We start from the raw sequence: 19472 nt of genomic DNA on the forward strand, positions 1-19472 counted from the left end.
TTCACAAAATGCTGGAGTAACTCAGCAGGTCAGGCAGCATCTCAGGAGAGAAGGAATATCATATCATCATATCATATCATATATATACAGCCGGAAACAGGCCTTTTTCGGCCCTCCAAGTCCGTGCCGCCCAGCGATCCCCGCACATTAACACTATCCTACACCCACTAGGGACAATTTTTACATTTGCCCAGCCAATTAACCTACATACCTGTACGTCTTTGGAGTGTGGGAGGAAACCGAAGATCTCGGAGAAAACCCGCGCAGGTCACGGGGAGAACGTACAAACTCCTTACAGTGCAGCACCCGTAGTCAGGATCGAACCTGAGTCTCCGGCGCTGCATTCGCTGTACAGCAGCAACTCTACCGCTGCGCTACCGTGCCGCCCTAAATACCGCAACTAAATACCTTCGAGTTTAGTTGATTAGTAAACTTCTCTTGCTTGAGTTATATTTAGTTCAGAGATACAGCGCGGAAACAGGCCCTTCGGCCCACCGAGTCCGCACCGACCCGCGATCCCCGCACATTAACACTATCCTACACACGCTAGGGACAATTTACACTTACACCAAGCCAATTAACCTACACACCTGTACGTCTTTGGAGTGTGGGAGGAAACCGAAGATCTCGGAGAAAACCCACGCAGGTCACGGGGAGAACGTACAAACTTCATGCAGACGGCGCCCGTAGTCGGGATCGAACCTGGGTCTCTGCAAGCGCTGTAAGGCAGCAACTCTACCGCTGCGCCACCGAGCCGCCCTGGTGGGGAACGATTCCTACTCATCTAATATAAGGATAATTAGAACTGTATCGGTCACGTTCCCACAGAATTGATGGTCAATAAATTGCTACAACATTTAATATTGGGTAGCATACGTTAACAAGCATAATGCAGATGCTTTATGTTCCTCTGTCCTTCCCGTCCCCTCCTCCTTCCCAGTTCTCCCTCTATCTTCCTGTCTCCACCTATATCCTTCCTTTGTCCCGCCCCCCCCCCCCCCGACATCAGTCTGAAGAAGGGTCTCGACCCAAAACTTCACCCATTCCTTCTCTCCCGAGATGCTGTTGACCTGCTGAGTTACTCCAGCATTTTGTGAATAAATACCTTCAATTTGTATCAGCATCTGCAGTTATCTTCTTATACATAATGCCGATGCTGTTAAACAATTTGTTTATAGCTACATAAATCTTGTTTGAGCTACCTTAGATTGTGTTTTAGATTGAGTTTTCAAATTGTACAGCATTTGTTCAGAACTATTGACAAACTGATTTATAATGTGGCCTCATTTATTGTTCAAATAAACATCTGCATCTCGTCTTCAAAATTGCCAGCACAGCAGTTAAGGTGATGTTATTATTACTAAATACCTCAATGGCAGGAATATTTCTCCATATCCAGTTACTTCACTTAATATGTTGAAAGACTGGAGCGACTACGCTTGTATACACTGGAATTTAGAAGGATGAGAGGGGATCTTATCGAAACGTATAAGATTATTAAGGGGTTGGACACGTTAGCGGCAGGAAACATGTTCCCAATGTTGGGGGAGTCCAGAACCAGGGGCCACAGTTTAAGAATAAGGGGTAGGCCATTTAGAACTGAGATGAGGATAAACTTTTTCAGTCAGAGAGTTGTGAATCTGTGGAATTCTCTGCCTCAGAAGGCAGTGGAGGCCAATTCTCTGAATGCATTCAAGAGAGAGCTAGATAGAGCTCTTAAGGATAGTCAGGGGGTATGGGGAGAAGGCAGGAACGGGGTACTGATTGTGAACGAACAGCCATGATCACATTGAATGGCGGTGCTGGCTCGAAGTGCTGAATGTCCTCCTCCTGCACCTATTGTCTATTGTCTATTGTCTATTAATGTTAAAACTTAATGGAAAGTCTAGGACCAGAGGTCATAGCCTCAGAATTAAAGGATGTTCCTTTAGGAAGCAGATGAGGAGGTGGTGAATCTGTGGAATTCTTTGCCACAGAAGGCTGTGGAGGCCAAGTCAATGGATAGCTTTAATAATAATAATAATATTGATTTATTGTCATTGCAACGAGTACAACGAAATTAAAAAATAGCCAATCCTGACGGTGCGTACAAACATATATGCAATAAATGCAAAAACAAATAAATACATAAATACAATTAAATACAATTATATTAAGTACAAGATTTTTTAACGGTGTTGCCTAGTGCAAAGGTAGTGTTCAGTTCTCGTATGGCCCTGGGGTAAAAACTGTTCTTAAGTCTGTTTGTTCGGGATTTGATCGACCTGAAACGTCGACCAGAGGGCAGATGAACAAACAGACGGTGGCCGGGGTGGGATGGATCTTTTATTATTTTGCCTGCTCTACTGAGGCAGCGTAGGCTGAACAGGTGCTCCAGGGAGGGCAGTGAGCAGCCGATGATCTTCTGGGCCGTCGTGATGACCCTCTGAAGGGCCTTCCTGTCCTTTTCTGAGCAGCTGGCATACCATGTGGTTATACAGTATGCCAGCACACTCTCGATGGAGCAGCGATAGAAGGACAACATGAGCTTCTCCTGCAGGTTGGTTTTCCTGAGGATCCTCAGGAAGTGGAGTCTCTGCTGTGCCTTCTTTACTGTGGTGATGGTGTTGGTAGACCAAGTAAGATCCTCTGCGATGTGCGTACCCAGGAACCTGAAAGCTGGTACCCTTTCCACACAGACCCCATTGATGTAGAGTGGGTCGTAATCTCCACTGGTTTTTCTAAAGTCAATTATAAGTTCCTTTGTTTTGGAGGAGTTCAGGACCAGATTGTTCACTGAACACCATGCTGACAGCCTTTGGATTTCATCCCTATAGGCTGTCTCATCTCCTTCTGAGATGAGTCCAACCACAGTCGTGTCATCCGCGAACTTGATGATGGTGTTGGTGGGATGGGTGGGGGCGCTGTCGTGAGTGTAGAGGGAGTAAAGGATGGGGCTCAACACACAGCCCTGTGGTGAGCCGGTGCTCAGTGTAATGGTGGAGGAGAGGTGAGGGCCTATTTTGACGGTCTGGGGGCGGTTGGTCAGGAAGTCCTTGATCCATTGGCAGATGGTTTGGGAAAATCCAAGGTCGGAAAGTTTGGTGACCAGTCTGCTCGGGATGACCGTGTTAAAGGCAGAGCTGAAGTCGAGGAAGAGCATCCTCACATAGCTCCCCTGGTGTTCAAGGTGGGTCAGTGCAGTGTGAAGAGCAGTGTCGATGGCATCCCCTGTAGACCTATTTGCTCTGTAGGCAAACTGGTGTGGGTCGAAGGTGGGTGGGAGGCTGGCTGGAGAGATAGATAGATAGATAGATTCTTGATTGTATCAGGGGTTATGGGGAGAAGGCAGGGAAATGGGGTTAAGAGGGAGAGATCGATCAGCCATGATTGAATGGCAGAGTTGACCTGATGGGACGAATGGCCTAATTCTGCTCCTAACACCTATGACCTTTAGACTTTATATCCTCAGGTGCGGCAACTGTGTTTTCCTAGCAGTCTGAAGAAGGGTCTCGACCTGAAACGTCACCCATTCCTTCTCTCCAGAGATGCTGCCTGTCCCGTTGAGTTACTCCAGCATTTTGTGTCTACCTTCGATTAAAACCAGCATCCGCAGTTCTTTGCTACACAACTGTGTTCTCCTAATTGCCTGTATATATCTTCCATGGGGGAAGCACACCTGTTTACCCCATAACAAAGACGATTGAACCATTTTCATGATCTCTGTCTAGTTTTAGTTTAGTTTAGTTTAGTTTAGATATACAGCGTGGAAACAGGCCCTTCGGCCCACCGGGTCCGCACCGACCAGCGATCCCCGCACATTAACACTATCCTACACCCACAAGGGACAATTTTTACATTTACCAAGCCAATTCACCTACAAACCTGCACGTCTTTGGAGTGTGGGAGGAAACGGAAGATCTTGGGGAAAACCCACACAAGTCACGGGGAGAATGTACAAGCCCTGTACAGACAGCGCCCGTAGTCAGGATCGAACCCGGGTCTCCGGCCCTGCATTCGCTGTAAGGCAGCAACTCTACCGCTGCGCCACCATGCTGTCAGATGCCCTTCTGACCTGAATTTTACTTTGGATTACTTCCCTATATTTATTTGTCAGCCAAAAAATTTAGTTTGTGTTGACTTTAATGGTGATCTCTCTGTTCACCAAAGCCTCCTCACAAGCCTCAGCCCAAAAGATTAAGCCGATTGAGTTAGTATAAGAAAATAACTGCAGATGCTGGTACAAATTGAAGGTATTTATTCACAAAATGCTGGAGTAACTCAGCAGGTCAGGCAGCATCTCAGGAGAGAAGGAATGGGTGACGTCTCGACCCGAAACATCACCCATTCCTTCTCTCCTGAGATGCTGCCTGACCTGCTGAGTTACTCCAGCATTTTGTGAATAAATAAGCCAATTGAGTTGATCAGAAAATATTGAGTCTGAGGTTGGTACCTATCCATGTTCTCCAGAGATGAGCCGCTGAGTTACTCCAGCACCTTGTGTCTTCTGATCAGAAAATATTACCAGGAACAGCAGGTCAAATGCACTGTCTGGATTCCCGTGATGGGACCAGTCTCTGCATCCTCAGGACAAATCATGCAGGGAATGGGCAATCACTTTCACCACTGTCATTTAATATTTCTGAACGGTTCAGTCCGCTGAAGCCTCCTCATAAACTGCAGCTCATAAGATCTGGTAGCTTGCCGCAATAGGATTACTGCTGTGAAATCATTTGCTGAAATGAGCCAGAAAGAAGCCATGATGTTGCTAGAAATCTAAAACTGACATACTGTAGTTTAGAAAACTAAACTTTCAGGTCAATCTGCACCTCTAGAATCCGTCAATCAATGCCTTGCGCACGGTGGTGCAGCGGTAGAGTTGCTGCCTTACAGCGCTTGCAGCGCCAGTGACCTGGGTTCGCAGGTTTGGTTGGGGAAGGCTCGATGGGGTTGTCCGGGATAATCAGAGATGGACGATGTTGTGATTTTGGGAAGTGATCCAGGGTGGTACAGTGTGGGGATGGTCCATTCAGCTTTGCTAAAGCCAAGTCAGGGCTGGTGGTGGTGTTCCACCTGCCAGAGCGGAAGCTGTCCGGTTGTTTTGGGTCGTACAGGAGTTGAACGCCAGTGGCTGAGGCCCAGTCTTCTAGTCTGGGCCTCACCAACCCGGGCAATGCCTACTCAACCCTCTGCAAACTCCTCATCCCCACCCCCACTCCCACCCCCACCCCCACATCCACCCCCACCCCCCAACCTGGACAATGCCTACTCAACCCTCTGCAAACTCCTCACCCCCACCAACCCAGGCAATGCCTACTCAGCCCTCTGCAAACTCCTCATCAGTGCAGCAGAGAGTTCCATTCCTCGCGGCTCTCATCGCCGGTACATCCCCACATGGGACGGAGAGTGTGACGCATGCTACCATGCATTCCTGTACGCTGAACCTGGCGAAGAGGCTGCCTCCAAGGCTGCGGAACTGACAGACTGCCTTGACAAGAAGCGCAGAGAGTGGTGGGGAGAGACAGTCCAAGGAATCGACTTCACACACTCCAGTAGGGTGGCGTGGATGACCTTCAAACACCTCACCGGTCGAAGTACCCGCCCAAAGCATTGCCCTGTCACGGCCAACTCCATCGCCCACCAGTTCCTGGCCAATGGCCACTCCAAAGACGCAAACAAGAACCATACTCGTTCTGTCAAACAGGAATCCACTAATCTTTGGAAAGCTCCAGGCCCTGATGGGCACCTGTCAGCACCCTTTTCCTCTGCAGAACTTTCCCCTGTCATCTCTCAACTGAAATGTGGAAAAGCCCAGGGTCCTGATAACATCCCCCCAGAATTCCTGAAACACTGCGGTCCTAAATGCCTGGCCTGGCTCCGTGAGTTTTACTCCTCTTGCCTCATTGGTCAGTCCATCCCGAAGATCTGGCGGAAAGCCACCGTCATTGCGCTACCAAAACCAAACAAGCCTGCGGACGACCCAAGGAACTATCGGCCCATCTCACTCCTCTGTGTCCCGTACAAGCTCCTCGAACGGCTCCTCCTGGCCCGGCTCCATCCAATCGTCGATCCTCAACTACCCGCTGAACAAGCCGGACACTGCACCACCCACCAAATAGTCACGCTGACAACGACATCGAAGACAGTTTCCAAAAGGGTGACAAGGCGGGCATCACCCTGGTGGGCCTCACCACTGCCTCCTATGATACAGTGTGGCACCAGGGCTTGATCTTGAAGCTCCTCCGAACCATCCCTGACCATCATTTAGTGCGGTTCCTTGCCAACATCCTTGCCAACCGCAGTTTTGTACCCAAGACCAGCGACGGACAATCTAGCTGACTGCGACGCCTAAGAAACAGAGTCCCCCAAGGCTCGGTACTGGCCTCCATGCTCTTCAACCTCTATATCAGCGATCTGCCACGCACGACCTCGCGCCAGTATGGATACGCAGATGACTTGGCCCTACTGCACTCGGGCAAGAGCTGGTCAAATGTTGAGGATGTGCTCTCGGCGGATATGGAACTTGTCGTGGGCTACCTTAAGACCTGCAGACTAAAACGGAGTGTGGCAAAAACCACCACAACGGCCTTTCACCTGAACACCAAGGAAGCTCAACGCCAGCTCACCGTCACCCTCAATGGGTCACCCCTACCCTACAACCCATTTCCTACATACCTCGGGGTGAGACTAGATTGGCAGCTGACCTACAAGCAACACCTTGAAGCTCTCCGTGCTAAAGTCTCGGCACGGAACAACCTCCTGTGTTGCTTGACCGGATCGTCATGGGGCGCCAGGACATCTACTCTTCGAACCAGTGCTCGTGTACAGCGCCGCTGAGTACGCCGCCCCAGCATGGTACCACAGCGCTCATACCAGCAAGCTAGACGCCACCCTCAACGACACCATGCGGATCATCACTGGCTGCCTACGCCCTACTCCCACGGATCTCCTGCCGGTACTCGCAGGTATCGCACCCGCCAAGCTTCGCAGAGAGTTCTTCACTCATAGGCTGGTGCGCAAGGCCCCATCGGACGCCAAACATCCTTTGCACCATCTCGCCCAGGATCCACAGCAACTGGGACCTCAACGCCTGTCATCTCGTCACCCTTTCTCCCGTCATGCAGCGACCCTCTGTGGCTCCGGTTTCAACAGACTAGGAGCATGGAGAACCAGCTGGGAACAGACATCGCCACCTCCTCAATTCACTGTCGCACCGAACATCACAACCCCACCCGGCTCGGACACGCCCCGCAAAGAGTGGGTCGCCCTGAACGGCTCCACACAGGGGTCGGCCGATTTAACGCCAACGTGCATCGTTGGGGGTTGCGTTCATCAGCAGCCTGCGTGTGTGGAGCAGACCAGCACGGCACGTTCGACTGCACTGTCCTCCGTCCCCCTGGTGGAGGGGTAGACCTCACAGCCCTCGACAACAGCACATTGCACTGGCTACAGCGCCTGGAGGGCGTTACATAACTCCTGCTGCCTCAAACACAAGAAGAAGAAGAAGACCTGGGTTCGATCCCGACTACGGGCGCCGTCTGTACGGGGTTTGTACGTTCTCCCCGTGACCTGCGTGGGTTTTCTCCAAGATCTTCAGTTTCCTCCCACACTCCAAAGACGTACAGGTTTGTAGGTTAATTAGTTTACAGTAGATGTACAAATTGTCCCGAGTGGATAGTGTTAATGTGCAGGGATCGCTGGTCGGCGCGGACTTGGTGGGCCGAAGGGCCTGTTTCCACACTGTATCTCTAAACTAAACTAAACTAAACCGTTGAAGCTGTTTAATTGGGGCATTAAATGGCTGAAAGCTACCAGATCTCATGGGCTGCAGTTTATGAGGAGGCTTCAATAGACAGCATCGTTCAGAAATATTGAATAACAGTGGTAAAAGTGATTGCCCATTCCCTGCCTGTCTGAGTCTCCCTCTCAGTCTGAAGGACCCATTCCTTCTATCCAAGGATGCTGCCTGTCCTGTTGAGTTACTCCAGCTTGTCATGTTGGATGAAGAGACTGGTCTCATCACGGGAATCCAGACAGTGCATTTGACCTGCTGTACCGAGTAATATTTTCTGATCAGAAGACTCAATGAGATGGAGTAACTCAGCGGCTCATCTCTGGAGAGCATGGATAGTTGATGTTACGGGTCGGGACCTTTTGTCATATGGTCATAGAGTGATCCAGTGTGGAAACAGGCCCTCTGGCCCAACTTGCCCACACTGGCCAACATGTCCCAGCTACACTAGTCTCGCCTTCCTGCATTTGGCCCATATCCCTCCAAAACTGTCCTATCCATGTACCTGTCTAACTGTTTCTCAAACATTGGGATAGTCCCAGCCTCAACTACCTCCTCTGGCGGCTAGTTCCATACACCCACCACCCTTTGTGTGAAAAAGTTATGCCTCAGATTCCTATTAAATCTTTTCCCCTTAAACCTATGTCCTCTTGTCCTCGATTCACCTCCTCTAGGCAAGAGACTCTGTGCATCTACCCGATCTATTCCTCTCTTGATTTTATACACCTCTATAAGATCACCCCTCATCCTCCCACGTTCCAAGGAATAGAGTCCCACCTACTCAACCTCCCCCTATAACTCAGTGCCTCGAGTCCTGGCAACATCCTCGTTAGCGCCATGGAGTGATACAGTGTGGAAACAGGTGCTTCGGCCAACTTGCCCATACTGGCTAACATGTCCCAGCTACCCTCGTCCCACCTGGCTGCGTTTGGTCCATATCCCTCTAAACTTGTCCTATCCATGTACCTGTCTAACTGTTTCTTAAACGATGGGATAATCCCTGCCTCGACCGGCAGTTTGTTCCATACACCCGCCAGTCTTTGTGTGAAAAAGTTATTCTTCTCTGTACCCTTTCCAGCTTGACAACATCTTTCAGACTCAATGTTTTCTGATCAACTCAATTGGCTTAATGGACTAGTTTACTATATTGAAGATTAGCATTTTTAAATTATATTAGATTGAGTAAATTAATATTGTGTTTATTTCATCTCCTAAAGTGTGAAATGGAAAATGTTGTATGTTGAGGGAATGATATGTTCCACTTGATAATTTGAGGAAGGATATTCTTGCTATTGAGGGCGTGCAGCGTAGGTTTACTAGGTTAATTCCCGGAATGGCAGGACTGTCATATGTTGAAAGACTGGAGCAACTAGGCTGGCATACACTGGAATTTAGAAGGATGAGAGGGGATCTTATCAAAACGTATAAGATTATTAAGGGGTTGGACACGTTAGAGGCAGGAACCATGTTCCCAATGTTGGGGGAGTCCAGGACCAGGGGCCACAGTTTAAGAATAAGGGGTAGGCCATTTAGAACGGAGATGAGGAAAAACTTTTTCAGTCAGAGAGTTGTGAATCTGTGGAATTCTCTGCTTCAGAAGGCAGTGGAGGCTAATTCTCTGAATGCATTCAAGAGAGAGCTAGATAGAGCTCTTAAGGATAGCGGAGTCAGGGGTTATGGGGAGAAAGCAGGAACGGGGTACTGATTGAGAATGATCAGCCATGATCACATTGAATGGTGGCGCTGGCTTGAAGGGCCGAATGGCCTACCCCTGCACCTATTGTCTATTGTCTATTGATTATCAATCAGTGTAGGAGCCATTTTGCATTCATTAGTTATTTTTGCTTATTAATATCATTACCTTGTATCCTGCTGTAGTTTGGACACTATAGAGTTAATGCAATGCTTACGTAGGGGCTGGGCGGAGCTCGAGTACGGGCAGTTGGGTACATGCTGACGGGGAGAGTGTGTTTGAGCCAAGGAGGTGTTGACAGAGGGTCAGCCAAAAGATTTATTAGCAAAGATTAATACAAACCACAAAGTTATATCTGGCAATTCGTATCGATCGCATAGACTGTGGTAAGATATGGAATTTTACCTAGCAAAGCAATAACCAGTCGATGACAAGGGAAATGCCAATATGTTTATTGCACCTTCAAATAAAGACGACTAACTATTAAACGCCAAGGAGGATTTCTGTTATTATTTGTTTGAGTTACGCTTATCGCTGGCAGCTTGGGATCTAATTGATATAGACGAGAAGCTGGCCACTACAATCAGCATCCTGACTTTTCTACATCTTAAAAGAACTGCCTTTGAATTGTTTATGATTGGAATAGCTAATGATATGCTCACATGTCTCGTGTCTGGCATGATTGCATTTTATATATGAAACATTGACTGCATGGAATATTTCTTTCTATAAATATATACGTGTGTGTATATATACATATGCACACACACACACACACACACACACACACATAGACCATATATATATATATAGATATATACACACATATATATACATATATTTATGTCACTTTCCATTTGCTAGGTGGAGGTTTAATGCCTATAAAACATGCTTTGTAGATGAGAATTTGGATTTAGTTTGGCAGCTATTGAATGTTCGATTCAGAGCCAAACGCCACAGGAATGCTACTGTGGTGTTAGTTGTTGACACCTTTAGGGATGAGTTTAAGTGCTCAAATACAACTTCCATCACCATTCAAGAGGATTCTTCCATGGCGCATCATTTTGTGGTTTGAACTAAGCATGAGAACAGGCCCTTCGGCCCACATTGTCTGTGCATGATGCCATGTTAAACTAATCTCCTCTGCCTGGATACAATCCATATCCCACCATTCCATGCACATCCATGTGTCTATCTGAAGGCCTCTTAAAAGCCCTTATCATACCTGCTTCAATCACTACCTCTGACAGCATGTTCCATGCACTCTCTGTGTAGATTTGATGGGCTGAATGACCTAGTTCTGCACCTATAACTTATGAATTTATGAACATTCCTCCTCGGATAAAGAAACATAGAAATAGGTGCAGGAGTCGGTCATTCGGCCCTTTGAGCCAGCATCGCCGTTCAATATGATCATGGCTGATCATCCTAAATCAGTACTCCGTTCCTGCTTTTTCCCCATATCCCTCGACTCCGTTAGCCCTAAGAGTTATATCTAACTCTCTCTTGAAAACATCCAGTGAATTGGCCTCCACTCCCTTCAGTGGCAGAGAATTCCACAGATTAACAACTCTCTGGGTGAAAAGGTTATTCCTCATCTCAGTCCTAAATGGCCTACCACTTTTTCTTAAACTGTGACCCCTGGTTCTGGATACCCCCAACATCGGGATTCTTTTTACTGCATCCAGCCTGTCCAACCCTTTAAATTTTTGATATGTTTCTATAAGATCCCCTTTCATCCTTCTAAATTCCAGTGAATACAAGCCCAGTCGACCCATTCTTTCATCATATGTCAGTCTCGCCATCCCGGGAATTAACCTGGTGAACCTACGCTGCACTCCCTCAATAGCAAGAATGACCTTCCTCAAATTAGGAGACCAAAACTACACTCAATACTCCAGGTGTGGTCTCACCAGGACCATGTACAACTTGCTCCTGAACTCAAATCCTCTCGCAATGAAGACCAACATGCCATTAGCTTTCTTCAGTGTCTGCTGTACCTGCATGCTTACTTTCAGTGACTGATGTGCAAGGACACCCAGGTCTCGTATGGGGCCCAAAACTGCTCACAATGCTCCAAATGTGGCCTGACCAGTGCCTTACAAAGCGTCAGCATTACATCCCTGTTGGTCTTCTTCATCCTGCTCTAAGGGAGCTGGAGCAAGACCACAGATTGCTGATCCTGCACTATTCAGCTCCTTCTGCAGATTTCTGGATAGAATGATCTAACTGAATCGATCATGATTCAAGTGAGAGTGACCCCCTTTGTCTTCCCTTTAGTTTGATATAATGTGTGGAAGTGAATGTAACTCTTTGAAGACAACAGCGGCTTTGAGACATGTCCAAGATTAACCTAGGAGGGGTACATTTTCTTTTGAGCAGAATTCATTTACTCTTATTATGAACAAAGTCTTTGCAAAGTCCATTTGTTTTTTATCCCAGTCCTTGGATTGCGTGGTATAGAATGCAAAAGATTGCAATATGGCGGCACGGTAGCGCAGCGGTAGAGTTGCTGCTTTACAGCGAATGCAGCGCCGGAGACTCAGGTTCGATCCTGACTACGGGTGCTGCACTGTAAGGAGTTTGTACGTTCTCCCCGTGACCTGCGTGGGTTTTCTCCGAGATCTTCGGTTTCCTCCCACACTCCAAAGACATACGGGTATGTAGGTTAATTTGACTGGGTAAATGTAAAAAATTGTCCCTAGTGTGTGTAGGATAGTGTTAATGTGCGGGGATCGCTGGGCGGCGCGGACTTGGTGGGCCGAAAAGGCCTGTTTCCGCGCTGTATATATATGATATGATGATATGATGATGGCTGGAAATCAAGTTTTGACTCAATTGCATCATCTCTTTTTTTCTTTTTGAAGGTTTGTAAGTCCAATTAATTTCAAACCTCGTTTTATTTGTACAATATTGTGAGAAATTAATCGGTGAAGATTAATCGGTTCAGATAAAGTTCTAGCCTGCTCAACCTTTGCCTAAAGCTCAGCTCCTCAAGTATTGGCCATATCCTCGTAAATCAATGAAGATTACCTTAAATATAAGGTGATCTTCACTGATTTACAAGGATGTTGCCAGGACTTGAAGTCATGAGCTACAGGGAGAGGTAGGACAAGCTCGAACTTTATTTCTTGGCGCGCAGACGACTGAGGGGTGAACTTATAGTGGTGTCTGAGATTATGAGGGGTATAAATAGGGTGAATGCTCACAAGTCTTTTACCCAGATTAGAGGAATCAAAAAACAGAGGACATAGGTTTAAGGTGAGAGGGGAAACATTTAACAGGAACCCAAAGGGCATTATTTTCACTCAGAGGGTGGTGGGTATTTGGAAGAAGCTGCCACAGGAGGTAGAGTCATAGAGTTATACAGCATGTAAACAGGCCCATCGGCCCAACATACCCACACCGATCAACGTCCCATCTACACTTGTTCCACCAGCCACGCGTTTGGCCCATATCCTTCTGAACCTATCCTATCCATGCACTTGTCTGAATGTTTCTTAAATGTTACGATAGTTCCTGCATTAGGCAGTTGGGGCAAGTACTATAACAATATTTATAAGGCATTTGGACAGGTACTTTGTTGATAAGGAGATTTTAGTGAGACATGGGTCGAATGCAGGCAGGTGGGACTAGTGTAGATGGGCCATGTTGGTCAGCATGGATAAGTTGGACAGAACGGTCTGTTTCTGTGCTTTTTTACTCTATATTTTGAGTGGACACCATTACAACTTAATTATGGGTGAAAAAGTCAAGGCGATGAACCCAGGATAATTTGAACCCTGTCATTTTGCAAGTTAGATCGGTTTATATCCAACCGAGACAGTTGAGTAACTCAGTGGATCAGGCAGCATCCCTGGAGAAAAGGAATAGGTAGCATTTCAGGTCGGAACCCTTCATCAGATTGAAAGTAGGGTTCCAATCCGTAACGTCACCCATTCCTTCTCTCCAGAGATGCTGCCTGAACCACTGAGTTACTCAGCACTTTGTGTCGATCTTCGCTGTAAACCAGCATCTGCAGTTCTTTCCTCCACTAGAAGGTTGAGTGGTAGTGTGAATACAAGTAGCAACTACATGAAGGATGACTTCTTTTATGTTTCTCCAATTGTGACCTCTGCATGTTGGACCGAGGGAACCCCCAGCGGGAATGATATCAATGCACAAACACAATTTACTGGAAACCAACGTTATGTCAAGAGCAACTCAGTGGGTCAGGAAGCATCTCAAGAGAAAAGGAGTAGGTGACGTTTCTAGTTGAGAAATATTGTGGATGGTTCAGATCACACGTCTGAAGAAGGGTCTCGACCCGAAACGTCACCTATTCCTTTTCGCTGGAGATGCTGCCTGATCTGCTGAGTTACTCCAGTTTTTTGCGTCTATCTTCAGTGTAAATCACCAGCTGCTGTTTCTTCCCACACATTATGTTGAGGGTTTTAGAAGCTAGTGAGCTCCACCTAGTGTATTATTTTGGAAAGAAGGTAAACAAAGTCTGAATGAGCATAAAACATTTTAGTTGCATAATAACCAAAGTGCATCAAGCTTTAATCTGTGGTGCAGAGGCTGCAAGGTGCCTATCAATCAAAGATATTGAATTGGAATGTGGGAGTATTGGAATGTTTTTTAAGTAAACTTTTCCAAAACAAAATCTATTTTGGCTTTTGCACATAAGTTTGACTGTTCACATGCTATATACAATACAATACAAACAATACAATATATCTTTATTGTCATTGTACAACGAGATTGGGAATGCGCCTTCCATATGATGCAATAAGTTAATTAGCTAGTCGGTATTAATTTAACCAACCCAATGAAACAAATTAGACCAGTTTTAAAACAGAATAAAGTGCAAGTAGATCTGTGCCGGTTCACTGTGCGATGTGACCATCCGGCTCAGCAGGACCGGTTCATAGCAGCTATGGCCCTGGGGATGAAGCTGTTCCTGAGTCTGGAGGTGCGGGCGTAGAAAGCCTTGTATCGTCTGCCCGATGGTAGAAGTTCGAACAGGCTGTTGCAGGGGTGTGAAGAGTCTTTGTGGATGCTGGTGGCTTTTTTGAGGCATCGTGTGTTGTAGATGCCCTCCAAGGCTGGTAGCTGTGTTCCGATGGTCCTCTGAGCTCTATGGACTACCTGCTGAAGAGCTTTCCTCTCTGCCTCCGTGCAGCTGAGGTACCACACAGGGATGCCATGTGTTAGGATGCTCTCTATGGTGCAGCGGTAGAATGTCGTCAGCAGCTGTTGGGGTAGACCAGACTTCTTCAGTGTTCTTAGGTAGAACAGTCGTTGCTGTGCCTTCTTGACCAGCGCAGCAGTGTTATTGGACCATGTGAGGTCCTCCGAAATGTGAGTGCCCAGAAACGTGAAGCTGGACACTCTCTCCACACTGTCCCCGTTGATAAAGATCGGGGCATATTCCCCGTTATGTGACCTACGGAAGTTGATGATCAGCTCCTTGGTCTTGGTGGTATTTAGGGACAGGTTGTTATCAGAGCATCAGTCCGCCAGGTTCTGCACCTCCGCTCTGTATTCACGTATCATAAAATTCTTGCTTTGCTCTATAATGCAATATCTGGTGTCCCTGCTCCAACAGCAATTGTTCATGTAATGCATAATTATTTTTAAATCGCAATATTGCCTGAAGCCGTACCCTCTCACAGAGTTGCTTAAACCTACCTGATCTCCCAGTTGCTCAACACTTTAACTCCCCCTCCCATTCCCACACTGACCTGCCCTGGGCCTCCTCCATTGTCAGAGTGAGGCCCAACGCAAATTGGGGGAACAGCGCCTCATATTTCTCTTGGGCAGCTTACACCCCAGCGGTATGAATTTTGTCTTCTCTAACTTCAAGTAACCCTTGCTTTTTCTCTCTCTCCATCCCTCCCATTTCCCAGTTCTCCGACCAGTCCCCCTGATTAAATTTTATGTCTGTATGCTTCGTTGTCGCTTTCTCCTAGCTGATGATGATCTGTTCTACACTTTCCTTAATCTCTGACCCCTTTGATGTCTCGTCTTCACACCTTGCACTTTCTTATCTCTGTGTCTTCCCTCTCCCCTGACATTCAGCCTGAAGAAGGGTCTCGACCCGAAACGTCACCTATTCCTTCTATCCATGCTGCCTGTCCTGCTGAGTTACTCCAGCATTTTGTGTCTGTCTTCGGTGTAAACTTACTGCGTGTGGGATTATGTGAAATTCTGCTCCACATTGAAATCTAGGTCGATCATTATATCTTTAAGTCTGGTTTCACGTTGATCAGAGAAGATGCTGCTGAGGACCCACTCCAACAGTTATTGATTTCTAACAGTGGGTGGCCCCACCTTCTATCAGAGTCTGGACCTTTAATATGTTTATATTATTTGAAAAGGCGCAAAATATAATTGAGGAAACGACCAATAAAGGCTTCCTCTCTGCACTCTAATTTGCAGTATTTTGGTTTTGTGCAGGATGACCAAGATCAACAAAATAATCCACAAAAAAGGGGCCCAAGCAAATGCAAAAGACTCCCCCTGCTGGATGAAGATGAGGATGAAAATGAAGATAATGAAGTTCGTAATGTCAAAGCCACAAGGAAGGCCCTTCAGGAACAGGTATTCTGCAGCAGTACTTTAGTTTAGTTTAGTTTTGAGTTCCAGCGCGGAAACAGGCCCTTCAGCCCACCGAGTCCGCACCGATCAGCCGTCCCCACGCACTATCACTACCCTACAAACACACGGGGGAACATTAACACTTATACTAAACCAATTATAAGATTATTAAGGGGTTGGACACGTTAGAGGCAGGAAACATGTTTCCAATGTTGGGGGAGTCCAGAACAAGGGGCCACAGTTTAAGAATAAGGGATAGGCCATTTAGAACTGAGATGAGGAAAAACTTTTTCAGTCAGAGAGTTGTAAATCTGTGAAATTCTCTGCCTCAGAAGGCAGTGGAGGCCAATTCTCTGAATGCATTCAAGAGAGAGCTAGATAGAGCTCTTAAGGATAGCGGAGTCAGGGGGTATGGGGAGAAGGCAGGAACGGGGTACTGATTGAGAATGATCAGCCATGATCACATTGAATGGCGGTGCTGGCTCGAAGGGCCGAATGGCCTCCTCCTGCACCTATTGTCTATTGTCTATTAGCAAGTTTGCAGATGATACAAAAGTGGGTGGCATTGCAGATAATGAAGGTGGTTGTGAAAAATTGCAGCAGGATCTTGATCGATTGGCCAGATGGGCTGAGGAACGTGTTGGCGGAATTTAATACAGAGAAATGTGAGGTGTTGCATTTTGGGAAGACTAACATGGACTGGAGCTACACAGTGAATGATAGGGCTGGTGGGGAGAGTGCAGATACAAAGTTCGTTGAAAGAGGCATCACAGGTGGAAAGGGTGGTCAAAAAGGCTTTTGGCACATTGGTTTCATCAGTGCACTCAATGCTAAACCATGTTATTGGAAAGATATTGTCAAGCTGGAAAGGGTACAGAGAACATTTACGAAGATGTTGCCAGGACTTAAGGGCCTGAGCTATGGGGAGAGGTTAAGCAGGCAAGGACGCTATTCCTTGGAGCGCAGGAGGATGAGGGGTGAATGTACAGAGGTGCACAAAATCTTGAGAGGAATGGATCGGGTAGACGCACAGAGTCTCTTGTCCAGATTCGGGGAATCAAGAACCAAAGGACATACATTTAAGTTGAGGGGACATAGATTTAATAGGAGAGTGGGTGGTACAGAGATAAAATATAGTCGGAGACAGGAAGACTGGTGGGAGGACTGGGAAGGCAGAGGGGATGGAGAGAGAGGGAGAGCCAAGGGCTACTTGAAGTTAGAGAAGTCAATGTTCATACCGCTGGGGTGTAAGCTACCCAAGTGAAATATGAGGTGCTGTTCCTCCAATTTGCGCTGGGCCTCACTCTGGACAACGGAGGAGGCCCAGGACAAAAAGGTTGCTCAGCACTTTAAATCCCCCTCCTATTCCCAATCTGACCTTTCCGTCCTGGGCCTCCTCCGTTGTCAGAGTGCGGCCCAGCGCAAATTCTTACACAATCTCGCTGGCCACCCTGAGAGACCCGGCGACCATTGGCGACTCTTCCAAAGGAGCTCCTGGCATTGAGCTCATGACATCATGACATAGCTGTTTCAGATTGGTAGGTTAGGAATTTAATGGCTCGCTGTTGAAAGCTTTAATTAAAAGAGGCTATACAGTATGTGTCTCCCTAACTCCGTGGAAAATAGAGACTGTGGAATGTTTCTGCCATTGTTTGTGTCTCATGGTCAATTCTCAGGGATTCTACAGTCAAGTTGAACATCATTCAATAACTGGCAAAGGAATCCAAAAATTGGAGTGGAAGGTGTCGACTGTCACATCAGGCATCTGTCAATTCTTTTATGTTGATTCAGCCAAATCAAGTGAACAAGGACACAACAATTGAAATGTGATATGAATTTTAGTGAAGAGGTCAAATCAGAGGTTAAAATCACTGAAAAGGAGAAGTTTCTTAGTATGGAACCTGGGAGAGTAAAGGAATGAAGATATGTCTTGGCATCAGTAAACACAGAGAAGCAAGGGCCCACATCTTGTATAAAGCACTGACAAAACCTAAGGCAAAGCGGACACAAAAACGCTGGAGTAACTCAGCGGGTCAGGCATCATCTCTGGAGAGAAGGATCAAGTGATGTTTCAGGTCGAGACCCTTCTTCAGAATTAAGGCAACTCATTTTAAGGAAAGTGTTGTAAGGTATTCAATCTATTACTTGAAGCTGGCTTCAAACTTGGATATTACTCATTGATGATGGGGGGGAAACATAGTATTGTCAAACAATCCTTTTTTGTGCCACATTAACATAATAACATGAAATCTATGTTTTAAAAAATTCCAAATTTTATAGAGTCATAGAGTAAGACAACCCAGATTGCCCACACTGGCCAACATGTCCCAGCTACCCTAGTCCCACCTGCCTGCATTTGGTCCATATCCCTCCAAACCTGTCCTATCCATGTACCTGTCTAACTGTTTCTTAAACGTTGGGATAGTCCCAGCCTCAACTACCTCATCTGGCAGCTTGTTCCATTCACCCACCACCCTTTGTGTGGAAAAAATTGCCCCTCAGATTCCTATTAAATCTTTCCCCTTCACCTTAAACCTATGTCCTCTGGTCCTGGATTCACCTACTCTGGGCAAGAAACTCTGTGCATCTACCCGATCTATTCCTCTCATGATTGTATACATCTCTATAAGATCACCCCTCATCCTCCTGTGCTCCAAGGAACAGAGCCCCCACCTACTCAACCTCTCCTTGTAGCTCACACCCTCTAGTCCTGGCAACATACCCATAAATCGTCTCTGTACCCTCTCCGGCTTGACAAGACTTAGGCTATGTACCATCTATTTGAGATACCTTAAGACCTCCTTGTAATGTGATTCTTGCTCATTATTTACTGCAGCACTACCTGGAGATCTACAAGAACATGTACAGGCTGCGTAAGGCCTTGCGTTTACACTACAAAGATTTACTGAGCAAGAAAGTGCAGAGGCAGCGGCAAGAGATCAAAGACCGTGATCTTTATTTCCAGCAGAAGTCCGAGAAGCAGAAGATTGCACGGGTATGTATTAATAGAGAGTATTTTGTGGGTGAGAGCAGCCTTGCTCATACTTTACCACCTACTCTTTGAAAGGAATATTTCGATGAATCGGCGAGTTTTTAGTATTATTTAAGAATTAAATAGAAGGATTAAAACTGCTGACCAACCCCTTGTTGGTAATCTGCAGCAAACTCAACATTCTGCAGTTGATGTCAATGTTCTGTCCTCACAATTATGCTTAAAAAGTCAATGGTTTCTGAGATGAGAAGTTATCATTTTAGATTTTTTTAGATTTAGAGATACAGCGCGGAAACAGGCCCTTCGGCCCACCGGATCTGTGCCGCCCAGCGATCCCCACACATTAACACTATCCTACACACTAGGGACAATTAAAAAAAATTTTTTTTTACATTTGCCCAGCCAATTAACCTACATACCTGTACGTCTTTGGA

At 46.6% G+C, this 19472-nt stretch overlaps 1 protein-coding gene across 3 annotated transcripts in view; it reads left to right on the forward strand.

The window, feature by feature from the left end:
• The window catches only part of LOC144596453 (uncharacterized), a 133660-nt gene that overhangs the window by 31492 nt on the left and 82696 nt on the right, over window positions 1–19472 (forward strand). For all 3 annotated transcript variants that reach the window (XM_078404719.1, XM_078404722.1, XM_078404720.1), the window contains 2 exons: window positions 15906–16049; window positions 18883–19041. In XM_078404719.1, the coding sequence (XP_078260845.1) occupies window positions 15906–16049; window positions 18883–19041 (303 nt within the window). The remainder of the gene's footprint in view (window positions 1–15905; window positions 16050–18882; window positions 19042–19472) is intronic.

The sequence above is a fragment of the Rhinoraja longicauda genome, chromosome 9 (assembly GCF_053455715.1).
Source record: "Rhinoraja longicauda isolate Sanriku21f chromosome 9, sRhiLon1.1, whole genome shotgun sequence".
NCBI lineage: Eukaryota > Metazoa > Chordata > Chondrichthyes > Rajiformes > Arhynchobatidae > Rhinoraja > Rhinoraja longicauda.